Raw genomic sequence first — 19,660 nt, forward strand, 5'->3', positions numbered from 1 at the left:
TTTTAAATCATAATAATCAAGAAAATTTTGATTAAATACTAAATCATCAATTAAAATTTTTAAATCTATGTTATCCATTTATATAAAAATCAAATAAATGTTTTAAGGGTGCCCACCTCTTTGAATCATAGTATCAAAACCGTTATTTACATATTGAATCGCATCATTAACAGTTCCTTTTGTCTCTTCTGTGGCATTTCATTAAAAATAAAATTTTAAATTGTATTAAATAAATGGCATACAACATCCATTTTCACAACATACAGACTTAGTGTGTGCTCCTGTTAATGCAGTCTTACCAATTGTTAAGCGAGTCATTGACCCGTTTTTAAGTTGTAAATTAATATTCTGACCATCAAATATCACTTTATCATTTATTATATCCAAATAATTTTTAGGTGTTAATTGTTTATTTTGTCGTAAACTAACTCCTTTCATTTTTTGTGCAATCTTTTTAAAATCACTTCCATCAATTGAACCGTTGAATGATGTATAACACTTGGGGCATAAAGCAACCATGTTATTACCTTGTTTCTCAATTGCTAAACCCAATAACTTCTTCTCATGTGCTTTTTCTTCAGCTTTATTCTTTAATTTAGGTTTAAATTTCTCATCAAAACAGAAGAAATCAAAAGGTGCGAATTTGAAAATGTTTTTATCATAAAATTGTTTATCGGTTACAATTGCTTGAAATGCTTGAGTGTTAGGAAGATTTGGGTCGCCAGCGATTGCCCAATAAGATGAATCAGTATCACCTTCAATGAAATGAAAACGATTAACATTCATGCATTTATACATAAAATCATAAATGAAAACCAAATACCAGTATTTTGCGTTATCTAAAGTGAAGAATGCCTCTTGTAAACATGTATCACATCTATAAAATCTATCTTTAAGCATCACTTGATATGTATCCTCACCTATTTCTCTTATGTTTTTAAACTTATTTGACATACATGCAACGCGTGACTTCTGTGCATTCATTATTTTAGTCTTTGCGTAATTTTGTGTATTCATTGCATCGTAACCATATGATCCATTAAGCGAAATCTTGCAAAATAAACTTTTTCCTTTATTTCCTTCTAATTCAGCCTTTTGTCTTTCGTTCATAAATTTGTTCGCAAATTCATTAAAACAAGTTTTTTAGTAAATGTTAAAATTGATTGAATGTCATCAATGATAAAATGAAATCTGTCTATTAGATACCAAAGATAATAAGAAGAAAATGGTTGATATTGGTTGTATGTTGATGCTAACTGAGTTAATTTCCTCTGTTTCTGGTCAACTGGTAGATTGTTTGATTTCATGTAATTATACATAAAACTGCCAATTGTTTTTTCATCTGTGATAATATCTAAGTTTCTTATTATTGGTAAAAAGTTTATGTAATCATTAATGTATTTTTCATCAATGTGACCCTTTACTTCAGCCACGAATAAAGTATTTTTCTTCTTAATTATTCCCAGTGCTTTTGCTTTCTTTGTTGCTGTATCACAAATGATAACACCATTCAATCTTCCCGGCATATACATTTTATGGTCAGTATATTGAATGAAATCATGAGGATTAGATGAAAATGATGAAGGATATAATGAATTAAAATCAACACCAACGAAATGAGTCATGATGTTGGAAGTGTCCTCATTTGATACAGTTTTAGTTTCTGGACTATATGAAAGTTTATTAATGTGCGTGATTCCTTTAAGATTTACTCTATGTTGAACATTTGATAAACCACCAGTAATTACATTACGGAGAATGTGATAAGCTTCAACTGAATCTAAAGTCATTGGTAAATTATTTTTTAATGCATAATTTCTTAAATTGATTCTTAAGCGTTGAACATCTTCATCTTTATTTGATTTTACGACATTGCAATAACAACACATTAACTGACAATTTTCTTTGGTGTTTGGTTTTTCATTATCGATTCTATCCAATGTTGGTTTATTTGCATATGTAAACGCTTTACCACACATTTTGCATTTAGATGAAAGGATTAAATCGTGATAGTATTGAAAATCATCCATTGAAACATTATTTTTAGTATCCCTTTCTGCTTTTTCATCTTGTTTCTTATATGATTCAATTTTATATTTCCAATACTTTTTCGTTAATTCAAAACTTGATTCTATCTCTTCCTCGGGATATTTTTCATTAGGATTAAAGTCTTTATATGCTAAAGCGTAACGAATCATTGAAGCATTCGATGATAAAGAAAGATTATGAAGCATGTCAATTTTATAAACAAATGTTTCTTCAATAATTTTATCGATTGGGTCAATCATAATTTCAACATCTTTATTGCAATAATGAATAAAATATTCTAATCTATTCTTAAAGTTTTTAGCATCATTGAGATATATTTGATAATCACTATCTGATATAGTTTCTTGAGTTAATGCTGAATAAAATGAATCTTGAGTGAATGGTTCCACTTTATATAATTCTTCTTCGTAATTTTCCCATGTGATGAATTGATAAGGGAAAAAGGATTTAACACGTGATTTATTGTTTCCGAAATCTTGAGTGAATTGGTCTAATGTCCCACCCGCTATATAATTTCTGATGTCAATAAATCTCAATTCATATGGAACGTTTGTTTTCTTTACAATGATTTGCTTAAATTGTGAAGATGAACCCAGCATTGATTTTATTTTCCATTTTGCAGTGTTTAAATCACGAAGAATTAAATTTAAATCAAACTTTCCCGAATTAAAACCTATGATATTCACTTTATTGAATTCCTCATCTAGAAGTTCTTTAAATGCTTCCTTCTGTTTTTCATTTAATGTTTGAGACAAAGTCCCCGCCGTTTGCGGCTTCAATAATTCTTCATATTGTTCAATATTTGATTCAACAACTAATGAACAGGTTGAAAATAAAAACTCAATCCAATCAGAAATAAAAGAATCACTTGAAGTTAAGCAAAAATTCCTCGTATATGTTTTATCATTTAATTTAACCGTTGATGATACCATGAATGGTTTTAAGTAAGCGTTCAAAGTTGCACACTCAGAAAGTTGTAATTCTTCTTTAGTCTCTAATGTTTCGAAGTCAAAAGTAATATAATATCTTGTCGGTTGATAATATTCCTGCAAATTGTGAGCTAATAACCACTGATATATCTTCTGTTTCGTAATATGTGGTGCATATGGTTGCTGTGTCTTTTGCAATTGAACGTCTTGAATTAATCTTCCATTATTTTCTTTACATTTCTCACAATGCTTTAAAAATCTTCTTTGGTTTTTCCTTTCTGGATCATCACGGATAGAATAAACTTCTTCTTTACAATATGGACAAACTTTATAGCCAGTGAGTGCTTCTACGTCTGTTATTCTGTCAGCGTGAAGTTTTCCACATGGACTCTGTGTTAATAAAATATTTACTGTTTCAAATTCTGGATCTATCATTATTGATTCCACTAATGGAAAGTCTACCTTATTTATGTCCACGTCTTCTGGTTGAGGATCACAATAATAGAAATCAATATTAACATTTAACATTCTCGCTAATCTCTCACTTTCTGATGAAATGTCAAACCCTTCATATGCATCTATTGCTTCATTTAAATAGCTTCTACGAGTTTTAGGATTAACACCATCAGGAATGTTATAGAAGCGTTTAAATAACCTTCTACCTTCTGCTCTAATTTGATTATCATTCATTTTAGCTGTTCCGTTTTTGTTCATTTATGTAAGAATAAAAAATTAAAAAATAAATAAAAATAAAGTTTATTTTTTAAAGCCCATAAAATGAATTAAGAACACATAAATTTTTATCATCCGCGACGTGACGAATACATTTTAATTTACTCAAGAATGCGTACCCTGATACATTAAATCTAATTCCTGTCTTATTTAATTTCACAACTTTGAAAAGGAATGTATGAATAGCTATAAAATGATGAGAAGATGTTTTATGGGTTGCTTCCATTTTTTCTGAAATAAATGAATAAATATAATGGTTATAAGTTTTCATATCTTTTATATTCTTAATAACGAATGGTATAGACCTTTCCACTTCATCTTCCTTCGGTGCTGTTCTTTCATATGAAACATTATTGGTATCTTCAACAATGAAACCGCAATCACATAAAATTTTATATGTTCCAATGGTTTCTTTTGATATTTTATCTAATAAATCAAAAACTTTATCAACACCTGTGCATTTATTTAAATAATAATTTGTGTAAATATCATGATCTTCTTTCTTAATCGTATTAGTTGCATATGTCACGTTTTTAAGAGCTTTTTTGAATTTTTCGGAATCTAAAGGTGGTGAAAGTAAGATACAAGGGTATTCTTCATTATCAATAAATTGTAACTTATGTTTACGAATAAATTTAGTACCTTCTTCTGAAAGTGTTTCATCTATTTCGCCATCTAATAAATTTTGTGTTGATTCTGAGACATAATTTTTATATCTTTCTTCATGAGATTTCTGAACTTCTGATTCTGAAGCTGGGATATTCATTAAACCCTCTACTTCAGTTTCATTATATTTTTCAACTTCTCTTAATTCCTTAATTTTTTCATCTATTTCATCTCTTATTTTTTTCAGTCTTTCAATTTCATCATATTCATCATCTTTAATCCGTTCTTCATAATATTCAGGGAAAACATCGGGTTCTTTAGGTTTTTCTTCTTTAGATGTGGGATATAAGAAATTTATAACATCATCTTTATTCATTTTTCCATCATAATCAAATTCATTTAAAAACTCCGCGAATTTTTTACAATTTCTTAAATAATATTTATCAACTTCATAACCCGCCTCCTCTAATATATCCTTTATTTCCTCGTTTGTGAATCCTAATTTTTTAACATCGTTAGTTTTGACGCTCATTTCATACGAATTAAAAATAAATTATTCAAAAATGTAAGACATGAATTTTTAAAGTTTATTTTTTAAAAATTTTTTTATTTTTTATTTCATTATGGTAGTGAATCTTTTATTCATGAAAATAATTATTTCTAATTTCTTTTACTCGTTTATGAGGTCTTTGATTATGACTCCATTGATTCCATTCAGGATTTAAACAATGTTTAATTAATCGCGGAATATCTGACATCATCTATATATAGCTTCTTTTATAAAAGATAAAAAATAAATTATTTTAAAATTAATGTTAATTTTTTAAAATGTGTTTAGTATATAATATTTATTACTAATTTATTTAATAATGTCGCGCTTTCTTACGAATTCATGACTTAAAAAACGTAAGAAAAAATTTTTATATCATCTATATATAGAAGATGTGAAAATATACCTTCATCTATATATAGACGTAACAAAAAAAGTCACACAACCCTTCCTATCATACTACTAATTATTTGTGAAAAACATTTTAGATATTCTCCTGAATTTCGATTTCTAAAATATAACAATATGTGAGAGATTTAAATGGCAAAATAAAAAAAAGTTGGAAATGCAATATATAATATTTGAATTCAGAAAAGGATCGTTGTAGAATTTCATTATTAAGCTTCTTCGTATAAAACTAATTGAAGCTTCTCATTATGAAACTTTTTGTGCTTATAACCATAGTCTTCTGATGCATTGAATACAATATCATAATTAGCACATACATATTCATATGTATCTTTACCAATTTAACTATGATAAAGCATGAAAATGTATTACACACAAATATCAAAATAATTTATTTTCATTTATTGATGATGCATTTTCAAATACTTTCAAAGTGTCATTTACAAGTTAATAGATTTATTTATACATTCCAAGAAAAGCTTTATCAAAAATAGAAGATTTATATACATTTTTGACCATCTTTTTGATATCTTCTAGATCAAATTTATCAATTATTAATGTTTTATCTGCCAATGGATCATTATAATATGCGCTAGGACATCCATCCGTAATATAATGAGATATTGTTGAATCTAATGGTTCCATTGTTTCAATTGTTAATGAATCATCATAGAAAGTTTGTCTGACTGTGTTTTCATTAAAGTAACAATTTTCGAAAGACGGATTGAAATAAAATAAATAGTTTCCTTTGTTTCCAATGAATGAACAATTTGAATATGTACATGTGCGTGAACAATAAATTATTCCTTTATCAACTCCTCGGTATTCATTGTTTAAATAATTACAATTTATAATAGCAATATTGCCTAAATTCATCATTCCTCCCATACCTAAAGATGACGTATTTGATGCGGTGGTAAAATTAATATATCCTAACTCAGTAGGATATTGAATTCCATATGCAGCATATTCAGTAATTCCATGATAAGAAGAATTCATGTTATTTATTCGGATATCTCCTTGGAAGTGATAGAAGGCAGAATTATCACCATAACATTGTGATATAGAGCATTCAAACGCATAACTTTTGCAGTCGCTTTCATAAGGTAATTCAATTTCGTATGCACATCCATAACTATCACATGATGACAATGAACAACAAATATGAACTATGATGCAATCGGAATTTTTGATATAGAACGATCCACCTTCATTGGAACTATTATTGTAAAAAGAACATGTTTCAAGTAATACTTTACTACTTGAATCAATATTAATTGCTTGATTTTGAATATGGAAAGAAAATACAGCATGATGAATGTAATAATTTCCATGCCCAGATATGGTTTCGTTTGCAGTGTTATTAATAAACTCCGTCGAATCGTAATATTCTGAAAAACTTCTTTCAAGTTGCAAATAACTTTGTTTTTTGATTTCTTTCGTTGATAACTCATTTTCTGGTATTGCATCATGCCGTATTTTCTTTGAATGAGATTCGGATCCTGTTATGAAATCATTTGATCAGAATTTCTGATCAGATTTGAAAAATTGTGCTAATTTAAATACAATTAATTATATTAGATTCTTGGTAAAGAATATTTTGAATGATCGATATTCAAATTTTCTCGTAAATTTTTAAAATTAAAACAATATAGTTATTTAAATAATTTATTTTAGATCTAACTATTTTTTTTTGAAAAAAGGACGATAATAAATTGTTTATTTGAATTAAATTGTGAGCTTTACAAAATTTGCTAACAATTCTGCTAAAATATGAATATCTCTTTTGGAGTTATCTTTGAATTATTTTACATACTCTGCATTTATTTTTCATGATTAAGGATATTATGCCATAATTTTGCAAAGAGTTGTAACAAGATGAAAAATTCAAATTTTCTAATACCAACATTGAAGATATATTTATTTCTGTAATGTAGTAATGATTTTGTTAAAAAGAGATGTTTTATAAACATTAATAACAATTTTTTTGATGTCTTTAATATGTAATTTTTTAACTGATATATCTTTTTTGTAAAAATATGTAACAGAGCATTTTTCTGTTGTATAATGAGATATATATGAATCTAGTGGTTCAATCGATCTAAAATAATTGTGCATCATACCCATAAAAACAGTTTGATATACAGTGTTTTCATCAAAATAACAATTATCAATATTTGGATTTGTCATAAATAAGTTACTTCCTTCATTTCCCAAGAATGAACAATCAGAAAACTTACTATCCCAAGAACAATAAATTATAGCAGAATTCCATTCAAGGCAAGAATTGTTGAAATAATTGCATTTTGTAATGATATTGTGAATGCATATTTGATACTGTTGTGAAATTCATATAACCGACTTCTTTTTCATTTAAGATTCGATATGCCGATGCCATGGAAGCGTGGTTATAGGATGTATTCATATTACTTACTTGGATATCTCCATGACTATGGGCAATTGAGAATGAAAATCCTTCACATTGTGATACTGAACATTCAAATGCATAACTTTTGTTGGTACTATTAGGATATGAATCAATGAAATATGCGCATCCGAATATAACCACACCCTGAGGATAACTTTTTGACATTGAGAAACAAATATGAACTAATACGCATTCAGAATATTCGATATACAATGATCCCCAAATTTCACGGGAGCTATTATTGTAAAATGTGCATGTTTCGAGTAATACTTTGCTGTTAGAAGTAAGGTGGATTGCTGTTTTATTATAATGGAAAGAAAATATTGCATGGTGAATGTAATAATTGCCATTGCTTGATATTGATGCGTTTTCTGTTTTATTAATAAAATCATTAGAATTGTAATATTCGGAAAAACTTCTTTCAAGTTGCAAAAAGCTTTGCTGGTTGTTTTATTTAGTTGATTACTCGTTTTTATGCATTTAATCATACTGATTCGCTAAAATTCTTAATTTCTTCAATTAATTGAATTCTGTTGAATGTTTTAAAACTTCACAAAGAGAAGGACCAAATGAACATAAGATTTCATCTGCATGCTGTATTAGAATACTCATTGATTAAAGAGTTGCTATTGAAATGAAAAAAAAATTGATACATTTTTTAGTCAAAATCAAATTGAGAACCGAGATCAAAGGAATGATAAATTATGGTAATTGTCTTGAATATCAGTCACTTTTTCGTGTCGAAAATTTTTACAAAAAATTTTTTGATGACTACTAAAGCATGGTGTTATAATTGTGAAAAGAGTATAGTTCCTACAGATGCTGGTCTTTGCCCTATATGTAACACAGATTTCATTGAGTATGGAGATTCAGAGTTTAATGCAGATCCTCAACCAGCTCCAGCTCAGCCAGCACCAAGTAGACCAAATCCCCACCCAAGAAGAGTTGTCCGCAGAGTCATTGTTTCACCATTTAATTTCTTCGGCGGCTTACCAGGAATGGGAGGAAATGGAAATCAGCCAAATGGATTAGCAGATATGTTTAATAACATCCTTGAAGGTATATTTGGCCGCATCGGAGGAGATAACCAGAACGGTGATGGCCGACAAATGGGAGATTTCTTCTTTGGAAATGAAGAACAATGGCAAGCTCTCGCTGACAGACTATTCAGACTTAACCAACAATCTCTCGGTTCCCCACCTACAGCAGACGATTTCTTGTCTTCTGACTCAATGAAACCAGTCAAATACACTCCTGGCTGCTGCGCTGAAAATGTATGCTCAATTTGTCTAGAAGAGTTCAATGAAAACGATGAAGTAGTTATTTTGCCTTGCAAACATGGTTTTCATGAGCCATGTTTGCAGCCATGGTTAAAAATGCACAGCGAATGCCCAAGCTGCCGTCACAAGCTTCCTACAAAGGATTAGAACTGTTATATTTATATTATTACCATTTATTTGCAATTAAATTTCTTTTGATTGCATTTTTTGTTTCTAAAGCCATAGAAATAGATTTAACTTACTACATGACCAGAATACACTACAAAACTCTACAACTATTATACAATATAATAGTTGTATTTTCTATGATTCATGCTGACAAGTTTGCAAAAGGTTTGTTTTCCATAGATAACTACTAATAAACTTTACTAATCATATTTGCTATCAGAATTTTCTAACTATGATTGAATTATTAAAGTGGTGTCGATATCTATATGTCTCATGTTACCGAATCACTTAGCAACGTTTCATGAAACTCATATTTTTATTAGAAATTAAATTTTTTCCTTCAAAAATACAAGATTTGTTGTTTATATAAAGGTATTTGGATCATATTTTTTAATCCTTGTATAAATGGCTAGTTATTTTGAAGATCAAGTATTTAATAATTTTTTACTCTCAGTATTTAGCTAAAAAAAATGTATTTTAAATGAACTTGCTGAGCCATCTGAAGCCTTCAGCATAGCCACTCTTATTCTTGATAGAGCACATGAAGATGCGAATTGCGCGTTGTCCGGCTGGGACTGTTGTAGCCTGCAAATCTGTCTGGGAGAAAATTCCGAGAGAAGAAGCGAGCTGGTCTGGAGATACAGCTGTTGGAATATCAACTTTGTTACCGAGAATTAAGAATGGAACATTCTTAAGAGTTTCATCAGAAAGAAGCTTGTCAAGTTCTGTCTTAGCTTCTGCGAATCTGTCTGGAGCGGCAGCGTCTACCATGAAAACGATAGCGTTGGCGTTGACGTAGTAGTCTTGCCATGATTGGCGTGCAATATCGTGGCCACCAAGATCGAAAGCAGAGAAATGAATGCCTTCGATTGTGAGATCGACAATTTGATATGTCTTTGTCTGCTCGAATTGCTGGAAGTTTCCAGTCTTGAGGCACTGAAGAAGTGTTGTTTTACCGGCATTATCAAGACCAAGAAGGAGCATCTTGGCATTCTTGTTGCTAAGGCCAAGCCAGCTAAGAACGTTTGTAAGCCAATTCCAAACTGAACTGAAGTACTTCATTTGGTTTTAAAAGTGACGCAATATCGTTGTTCTTTTTATTCTATCGTCTTGACCAGGCCAAATAATAAGTATATTTATTGCCCTTCAAATGATAAGTATACGGTCATTCTGTCAGAAAAATAATCTTTTTCCATTGAAAATTTAGCTCCCAAAGCTTTTGAAAATTGTTTCCGATCATGACGATAAAGAAGCAACCATAACCATTTCCCAAAGAAACATATGATTGCGCACCAATTTATATATTTAAAAACCTAACAATCAGAAAAATGCGCAATGCAATGTAAGCAAACATCAGCGCTAGATACTCAAATGACTCTCATAATACATTGAAAGATCGTATTGAACTTTTTCTATCTAATGATTTAGCATAGCGCAAAACAAAAAAAGCAAAATTATGCATTTTAAATTCATAACAACAAATTAGCTTTATTACAGGGAACTTTTAGTTGGGTAAAAGAATGGTTAGGATTTCCTCCAAATTATGTACTCAAAAAGAAAAATTAATAAAAAATCAAAATAAGATGTGAGTTATTTTATTTTTTAAGATACAATTATATATAAAAACCGGTTTAATGAAGAACAGAATAAACATTGTTTATATTTATTCTAATTTTTAAAAAAATATTGAATCAATAATGCGAAATAAATATCTAAAGTAACAATGAAACATCAATTTTGAAAGGACATTATGTAATTAAGGCTAAACTCTACTCAACAACGCGATTTTCGTGGAATTATTATGTTTTTGAGAAATAGTTAGGTTTTCTAATAGTAATGAAGCACCTTCAAGTAGGAGAAGCAATGGAGAATATATTTTGAGTCGAAATGAAGTTAAATAGTTAGCAAGCTAAAAGTGGTATTACTTCTGTTTGATTTGGAGCAGTATTAATTTGGGTTTGGACTTTGAGATGAGGACAAGGAATTTTTGTTTGATAAGTACCAATCTCGGAAATGAGAATTTGAATTTTGGAAAATATCCGGAAAACTTGTATCTCTAGTTGTGATGTTAAGTGGAGTGAACTTTATCCTTTTTGAAAGAATCGAGACATCGTCAGCTTTTGAACTATTTGCAAAAAATCTATTTAAAAGCGTATGGATTACAAAGTATACGACGATGATAAAGAGAATTGTGAACGAAGCTAGAATTGCTATGCTGATTGACTTTGGAGCCATTGAAAAAAAATCCGACGATTTCATAATTTTTTTGTCAATTTTTTTGATTATTTCTCCATCAAAACATCCCCTTTCTGACTTTAAGTCATTATTTAAGAATGCCTTGACTAATGGCTTTAAACTAATCTATAAACATTAGCAAAATTCAGACATTTTTATTTGAAATTGCTAGATCTACATATTTTGAAGAAGAAAGTCTTGTTTTCATTATGTGTATTATGTAAATAAGTAAAATATAACTAATGTGTAATATAACGCAAACATAAAAACAATTTATTTTGTAACATTTTTCAAACTAAAAGCTTTTTCAATTAATTTTCGAACATATTTAATAGGGACAGAATTATTAGCTACATGAAGATAGGAAATTCTACTATCACGGCCAACAACGTATATCTTTCCGGTCATTGTTGCAATGTTTATAAAAGTGAGCAGCCATTGCTCCATTTGCAACTCTATAACCATAGTATTTGGTTTCATATACAAGATATTCGTTAAAAGCGATCCATGAACAGCAAAAAGTAATTCAAATGAATTAAAATAACGAACTTGTTCTGCAAATGAAGGATAAAACTGGAAAACTTCCCAGTTATAAGAACTATATTTTCTTTGTACTGAATTAAAAATACTTTCAAAATTTGAAATAGATCTCGGCATATTTGACTTTCTATTGGCCAAAACATATCTAAATGGTTCTATTCTATCAAGATACAGTAGTCTAACAACAGTACTTCTCATGTTAAGTATCAAATCTCTGTTTAAATCTCCACACCACACAGAATCTATTGTTATTAGTGTATTTGCATAAAACGGCATATTTAATCCATCAATTATTCGGGAAGATTCGATACCGAAAAAGTCTAAGTCATCAATAATAAAATTATAAATTTTTGGCAACGCAATTAATGAATCTTTTAAAAATTCTTCGGGTAGAGCTATTAGTGCAGGAAGTACTTCGATTGACCAATGCCCCCATTCATGGCTATGTTGGTGTCCAAGGCAAATAACTTTATCATATTTTGCATAACGATAATTTAAGCTTACAGTAGTTCCATTGAGGGTATATCGTGGATGACATGATGGTGCTATCAAGAAAAATCCATGTTTCGAGATAATAACGGATTCGGTTGTACAAACTACGTTTTTATAGATATTTATTGCTGTTTCATATTCATATTCCTTTTTTGGAAGATATCCTGCAGGATAACCTCCAGTAACATAATGAATATCGGTATAATTCGGATAATTTTTTTGATTAAAAGTAATTATTGAATGATAATCTGGTGTTAATGCCTTTGCATAGTATCTGACGTCAATTGTATGAATAGATCCGTATCCTAGAATGCTTGCTTTGAAGATAATTTTTCCATCAAAAAATAAATCGCTTTTAAAGGTACTATGTAAAAATATCAATACTACTACATAGAAAAAAATCATCCTACTTGTTATGATCCTGATGTTATATTTGTATTGATGACTTTTCCTCATGAGTGTTTATGTTATTTTTTTATTTCGAAATTTTATATGAAAGCTGCTTGTATTTATGCAGATGTATCAGATATAGATCTTCGGAGCGAATACTTACCAAATTATATGATCCTATCATATGAAAGCATCAAAAATGGCCTTTCAAATCCTTTATTATTTCAAAATCAATTAAACCCATCGAAAATTATTATCGACTGCAATTGCAATGATGACGAATGTTTTAAACTAGGCAAATACCTTGGTATAAATAAGTTTATTATACAATTAACTGGAAATATTTTGATAGAAATTGCTCAATTCATTTTACAAGCATTAAATGCAGATGAAGCGTTCGAATTTATTGTAATATGCGATGAATTTAACCAATGGATGCGTTTATCCGAGTTATGCAACAATAATAAGCGAATTACTTGTTGTCCTGTATTATCTAAGAATATTAAGGACAATTTCTTTTGGTTTACAGTTCCTATTAGCTTTGTTATACTTACAAAATACCAATATGATGAAAAATGTAACATAAATCAAGAATGGATTCAATTTATACAACAACTACATGAAAGAAATTGTGTATTTGTTTATTTATCAAACATGGATAATGTTGGAATACTACTTAATAATTTATCTTCTATTGTTTCAGATATAAATTCAAATTCTCCTTTAATTCAGAAAGCTGATTCAGTTTTACCACCAAAAGATATTGTCTGTCAAATATTTCAAATGATTTTAAGTGAAAAACCTGATTCTTCCCTTGGAATTTATAGTTTAATGATGGAAGAAATTTCTTTAGCAGCTGCGCAGTTGGGATTTACGAATTTGTCTCTTATATCAAAAGATAATATCGTTCTTAATAAGCTTAAAGCTGTTTTTGGAGAAAAAATCAAAATAAAATTAGAAGATCTTAAAAATTCAAAGGCAGATTGTATGTTTCTTGATTGTTTTGATGGTTTTGGACAATACCCAGATATTCTTGCTTTAACAAATTGTTCCAGAATCATTCCATCAAAAATTGTCATAGAAATAATGCCTGTGATGTCACAATACTACTGGATGTATAGTTCTGATGATAAATCTGATATATCTATTGTTAATCCTGCTTTCGCAATGAGTATCAGCGAACCAAAGTTATTATTTGAGATTTCAAAGCCAGAAGATGCAAATAAGAGTGCTAAAATTGATTTTATATCAAATGTAAATGCAATTCTACACGGATTTATGTGTAGAACTTCATTTTGTATCAATGAAAATGATGAAATTTCAAATTGTTTCAATTTTATACCAATTTTGCATGCAGTAAAAGTAAGAAATGGTACTCCAATATCCTTTAGATTCGAAAGGAAATCAAATGGAAAGAAATTTTTCTTCCAATGGAATTTAACGAAGCCAGAGCTTTTACCAATACAAAACGCTAATGGTTGCTTATATAAATATGATGTTTGTTTGTAAATAGAGCTTAAATGTTATAAAATTATTAAATTTTTACATAATCATTATATATGAACTCAGAATACGTTAGTTTAAATCTAACAAGATCATTTGAGACCAAATGTATAAATCTAAAAAGAATCAATAAAATTTCTGAAGATAAAATTCATTTTATATTCATGAAACTAAATAAAAATATGCAGCTCTATCAGTATGAAAAAGGTGTGGGATTTAGGTGTCTATGTTCAATATGAATTCCTCGGAAAATATAATTCTGACAATAAATTTCAGATAAAATAAAGTACAGGATAATATGATAATGAATATCACTTAATTGGGAGGTGTGATTTTTTTTTCCACTCATTTTTTTTCGAAAACAAAAAAATGAGTGTTCAAGAATTCAAAACGATGCTCAAAGAAGATACATCGAATCTCATTGTTGTATTGTTCACAAGGGATGAAGATAAGGATGATGACTTTAACAAATACTTTGAAGAATTAAAGAAGAAAAACAATTACAAGTTTACAGTGTTTTATGTACTTTATGTACAGGATGCTGCTGAAATCTTTAAACAATACGGCATTACAGGAGTTCCAACAATGATTGGCTTCTTTAAACGAAATAAAGTCGGAAGAATTGAAGGTGGAGATAAAGATAAACTTGCCGAACTCATTAAAAACAATGAGCCACAACTATATAAAGGCAAGGCTCGCGTTATTACTGATGATGGCAAAGATGATAGTGAATATCTTGATAAATTAAGACGTCTTGCTGAACAACAAGCCGCACAAAGACCACCAGCGCCAAAACCATCCCCTAAAAAGCAAGCACAGCCTAAGTATACTCCTCCTGCTTCTCCAGTTAAAAAATCAAATCCAAAATGGGATGAAACAATAAGAAATAACATGCGTGGTGACCTTCTTGCATTAGAGTCACTTGATACAGAAGAGGAAATCGACAAATTACTTGATTATCTCGAAGCAATCGGAAAAGCAAATATAAGTTTCGATGATGTTCAAGTTTATTGCATGGATATACGCGATGGTAAATTTACAATACCAGACAAGATCCCAGAACCTCAAAATACTGAACAAGAACAAGAATTTTCGATCAAAAAGGAATTGACTCGGAAACAGAAAGAATTTGTCGAATTCTACAAAGCGATTGATGTTGATGAAAGCACTGCATACAATATCGCAAAGGATTTAGAAGATAATACAAGTGAAGACAGGTTGATTGAGAAATTAGGCGAATTCAACGATTATTGTGATATTATTCAGAACAAATCAATCGAATTATACGATGGTTTCATTTTACTTTGCGAATATTTCGATATTTCTACATCATTTAACGAAATCAACGAAGGAAACCACAAAAACATTGATTCCGTTAAAGAATACATCAAAGAGTACATCAATAACCAGAAGAATAAGTTCTTTGCATCACAGAAAGTGAAACAACTCCTTAATTCACCACGATCTTCATCAATTTCACCATTTGATTATGGAAATGACAAAGAAGAAGAAGAACGAATCAGATGGGAGCGAGAATTCGCAATTCGAGAAGCAAAGAAGAAGCGTGAACAGCGTGATGAAGAGATCAGACACAAACTTGAGATCGCAGAGAAAATCAAACAACAGCGAGAATCAAACAAAAGAATTGAAGAACAAGAAAAGCGACAAAAACAAGAGAATTCATTAACAGCACAACAACTTTTGAACAAAGCACAACAGACGACATCCAGTGGTTCTAAGTGCAAAGTCGCATTGTTTGGAGATGGTCAGACATTCACATATTTGATGGTTACAGGTGACACAGTTGAATCTCTCTTCGCAAAGTTATTTAACGATTTCCCAGAAGCGAAAGATAAAAACATTGTTTTGTTGCAAGATAAAACATGCGAAGTTGTCGAATACAAACTAACAAACACACTATCAGAAATCGGAGTGAAAGGTTTCACAAAGTTCAAAATACAAGTCAAAGAAAAAGATTCTCCACTCACACAATCTCCAAATGAATAAAAATAATTAAATTTATAATGTTTGATTAAATTAACATTTATTTTTTACAGTTATTATTCTAAATTTCACTAGAGAAACAATAAAATTAATGAGATCAATAAAAAATGTCCATATATCTTTTTGTATTTTCTTTTTCATTTGCATCTTCAATACTTTAAAATCTAGTTTTTGATTAAGGGTGCCCTTGTGCTCATTTCACTTTATTTCAGAGTATGACAACAGGATTTGATGAGACATTGATGAATAGCCTTAAGCAACAGAATCGAAGATATGTAAGTGCACATTTAAATTGATAAAATATATTTTTCATTGATAATTTATTTACTATATTCTCAAGTTTTTTTGCGCATCATGTAGATAATTTATCTCTTAGTCAAGCATTTAATTTGCATTGTATTCAAATATCGAATAATTCAAAACTTAAGTGCACATGTTCCCATATTTTAAGGTGTATATATGTGTATTCAGTGATGCTTCACGTCCGATGACAAGAATTAGAATTACTGTTAGATAATAGAAAGAATAAAAATTATTTAGAAGAAGATATGTTTACTGATACAACAAATGATGTTTTAAAAACATTATGAACAATGTTTTTGATGTCTTTCATTTTTAATCTTTTTTCTGATACTTTCTTTTTATAAAAATATGTAGCAGAGCATTTATCTGTAGTATAATGAGATATAAATGAATCTAATGGATATCCTGTTTCAAATGTTTCCGGAAAAAAATCAAACTTTAGAGTTTGATTTACATCATTATTATTAAAGTAACAATTATCAAAAGTTGGTTTTACTGCAAATAAATAGTTTCCTTTATTTCCTATGAATGAACAATTTGAATATGTACATGAAGTATCACACCAAATTATTGCATCACCATTATTTGTATCTTCATTGTTTAAATAATTACATTTTTTAATATTTAAATTACCATAATTTGCTAACACACCTTGTTTTTTAGATGATGTATTTGATATTGTTGTGAAATTAATAATTTCTGCTTCTTTTGAACTGTGAATACGATATGCAGCACATTCAGTAATTTCATAGTGATAAGATGTATTCATATTACTTACTTTGATATCTCCTTTGCATTGTGATACTGAACATTCAAATGCATAACTTTTGTTGGTACTTTCATCAAGTGAATGAATTTCATATGCGCATCCCCATTTATCGCTTGATGAAAGTAAACAACAAATATGAACTAAGACGCAATCAGAATTTTCGATAGAGAATGATCCACCATTATCTGTGGAACTATTGTTGTAAAATGAGCACGATTCAATTAAAACTTTGCTGCTAGAATTAAGGTAAATTGCTCGATTTTGGCGATGGAAAGCAAAAATTACATCATGAATGTAATAATTACCGCTTCCTGATATAGTTTCGTTAGTGGTCTTAGTAATAAAATCATTTGTGATATAATAATCTGAAAAACTTCTCTCAAGTTCGAAATAACATTGATTTTTGATTCCTTTTGTTGATAATGCATTTCTGAGGATTGATTAATGTTAATCACTCTGAAAGTATTGTTCAATCAAGCATAGAGATTAAAAGCAAATCAAGATTTCATTTTATAAAAAAAATGCTAAGGAAATTTTATGAAAAACTTGCCACAAAATATTGAACCGGAAAGTTTAGACCAAAAAGGAATTGAATCTTGAGGAGATAATTCTTGAATATTCATTAAAGTTAATATAATCAAAGAACAACTCATAGGATACTTCACATATTTGGAAATAACAACAATTACTTTAAAGATGATGGGGTCCATTATAAATTCCCCCATTATTATGAATACGGTGCCATTATTATAAATTCCATTTAATACCCATAATGGATTAATTCGAATAAAGGGTCAATTCGAATAACCGCCAAAAATGGAATAACGGGTTTTATGGAAATTCCATTTATTTTATCGGAATTTCGAATAACCGCTTTATTCGAATTTCCATTCAAATTAGAATTTCGAATAAACGGGTGTTATTGGAATTTCCATTCCAAAAAATGTTCTATTTTGGCTTAATACTCACACATCAAATATAGCAAATATGGATTATCATTTGTTTCCAAAAGATTAAATATATTTGGCATGAAATTTTGATTAGCTAGATCAATTACATATATTAGATACTGCATTTCTGGGAATACAAATTCCAATAACACCCGTTTATTCGAAATTCTAATTTGAATGGAAATTCGAATAAAGCGGTTATTCGAAATTCCGATAAAATAAATGGAATTTCCATAAAACCCGTTATTCCATTTTTGGCGGTTATTCGAATTGACCCTTTATTCGAATTAATCCATTATGGGTATTAAATGGAATTTATAATAATGGCACCGTATTCATAATAATGGGGGAATTTATAATGAACCCCGATGTATTTAATACTTGACAATGAGAGATTAAAATGAATTAATACTCGCAAATGTATAATCAGCAAAAGAAGCTTCATCGAACCAAACTTTTTGTATATCATTCATTTCTGTGAATTTTTCATTTTAATCGTTCTGAAACTATATTTGATTCAAACTTAGATTTTGTCAAAATTGCTTGCTGCATTCAAATTTTCAGTAATTTTTGCATTCATGAAATTTTTCTAATGTAAGGATTTGCAAACGATTCAAGATGTTGTTTTCAATTTGGCGGTTGGCATACTCTGTCCAATTTTTTTAAAAAAATTGAAATAGAATGCATCCCCCTGCGAGTGGAGAAATTATTATGAAAAAATAAATGTAAAATAAATCATAAGTTTTCAGTTTATTAACTAAGCAAAATATTTGTATCTATTGATGCGAATTATGGAAAATACCTTGAGACTTATACATCTCCATCAACTGAGATGTTAATGCGAAAATATCTCTGTATATTAAATTATTATGTAAGTGTATGCATGACGAGAAGCCATCAGTTTGATATAAAAATGTTCTCATTTATATTATTTAAATGAAGAAAGGTTTTGGACTAGGCAAAATGATGCTTTATAAACATTTATTGCATCAAATGTATTTTCCTTATAAAATAATGGACCTGAACAATAATATGTTGTATAATGAGTTATAAATGAATCTAAAGGTTGAATCGACACAAAAGTGATATCGTTATTTCTCACGTTTTGAGTTACACCTTTATTATTGAAGTAACAATTATCAATATATGGTTTTTGGGAAAATAAACAAATTCCTTTATTTCCGATGAATGAACAACCTGAATATGTACATGAATCAGTACAATCAATTATTAAATCAGCACCTCCAGTACATTTATTGTTTAAATAGTTGCATTTTGTAAAATTAAACCTTCCAAGATTATCCATTCCAGCACTTTCTGTAGA

General features: G+C 29.3%; 6 protein-coding genes and 1 pseudogene across 7 annotated transcripts, besides 2 other annotated features; 3 read left to right on the forward strand and 4 right to left on the reverse strand.

The window, feature by feature from the left end:
• Positions 1-4,806: part of a mobile genetic element that runs on past the window's edge.
• TVAGG3_0746500 lies at positions 226-1,310 on the reverse strand (annotated as a pseudogene). The gene has a single exon. A coding segment is annotated over exon 1 (1,085 nt).
• Positions 4,422-4,815: a mobile genetic element.
• A 915-nt stretch (positions 4,816-5,730) lies between these two features.
• On the reverse strand, positions 5,731-6,273 carry TVAGG3_0746520 (uncharacterized protein; the record flags this gene model as incomplete). The annotated part of the gene is made up of 1 exon (XM_001322843.1): positions 5,731-6,273. One exon carries the CDS (start codon positions 6,271-6,273, stop codon positions 5,731-5,733), a length of 543 nt encoding a protein of 180 aa, XP_001322878.1.
• A 1,933-nt stretch (positions 6,274-8,206) lies between these two features.
• Positions 8,207-9,283, forward strand: TVAGG3_0746530 (ubiquitin-protein transferase protein; the record flags this gene model as incomplete). The annotated part of the gene is made up of 1 exon (XM_001322842.1): positions 8,470-9,129. One exon carries the CDS (start codon positions 8,470-8,472, stop codon positions 9,127-9,129), a length of 660 nt encoding a protein of 219 aa, XP_001322877.1.
• Positions 9,284-9,566: 283 nt separating this feature from the next.
• On the reverse strand, positions 9,567-10,238 carry TVAGG3_0746540 (intracellular protein transport; the record flags this gene model as incomplete). The annotated part of the gene is made up of 1 exon (XM_001322841.2): positions 9,628-10,212. The coding sequence occupies one exon, from the start codon at positions 10,210-10,212 to the stop codon at positions 9,628-9,630; it is 585 nt and encodes a 194-aa protein (XP_001322876.1).
• A 2,671-nt stretch (positions 10,239-12,909) lies between these two features.
• TVAGG3_0746550 (peptidyl-arginine methylation, to symmetrical-dimethyl arginine) lies at positions 12,910-14,316 on the forward strand (the record flags this gene model as incomplete). The annotated part of the gene is made up of 1 exon (XM_001322840.1): positions 12,910-14,316. The coding sequence occupies one exon, from the start codon at positions 12,910-12,912 to the stop codon at positions 14,314-14,316; it is 1,407 nt and encodes a 468-aa protein (XP_001322875.1).
• A 357-nt stretch (positions 14,317-14,673) lies between these two features.
• TVAGG3_0746560 (thioredoxin-like family) lies at positions 14,674-16,368 on the forward strand (the record flags this gene model as incomplete). The annotated part of the gene is made up of 1 exon (XM_001322839.1): positions 14,680-16,317. The coding sequence occupies one exon, from the start codon at positions 14,680-14,682 to the stop codon at positions 16,315-16,317; it is 1,638 nt and encodes a 545-aa protein (XP_001322874.1).
• Positions 16,369-16,846: 478 nt separating this feature from the next.
• Positions 16,847-17,906, reverse strand: TVAGG3_0746570 (pectin lyase-like family; the record flags this gene model as incomplete). Its single annotated transcript, XM_001322838.2, has 1 exon — positions 16,847-17,386. One exon carries the CDS (start codon positions 17,384-17,386, stop codon positions 16,847-16,849), a length of 540 nt encoding a protein of 179 aa, XP_001322873.1.
• Between the last annotated feature and the right edge of the window lie 1,754 nt (positions 17,907-19,660).

This window comes from Trichomonas vaginalis, chromosome III, assembly GCF_026262505.1.
Source record: "Trichomonas vaginalis G3 chromosome III, whole genome shotgun sequence".
NCBI classification, from domain to species: Eukaryota; Parabasalia; order Trichomonadida; family Trichomonadidae; genus Trichomonas; species Trichomonas vaginalis.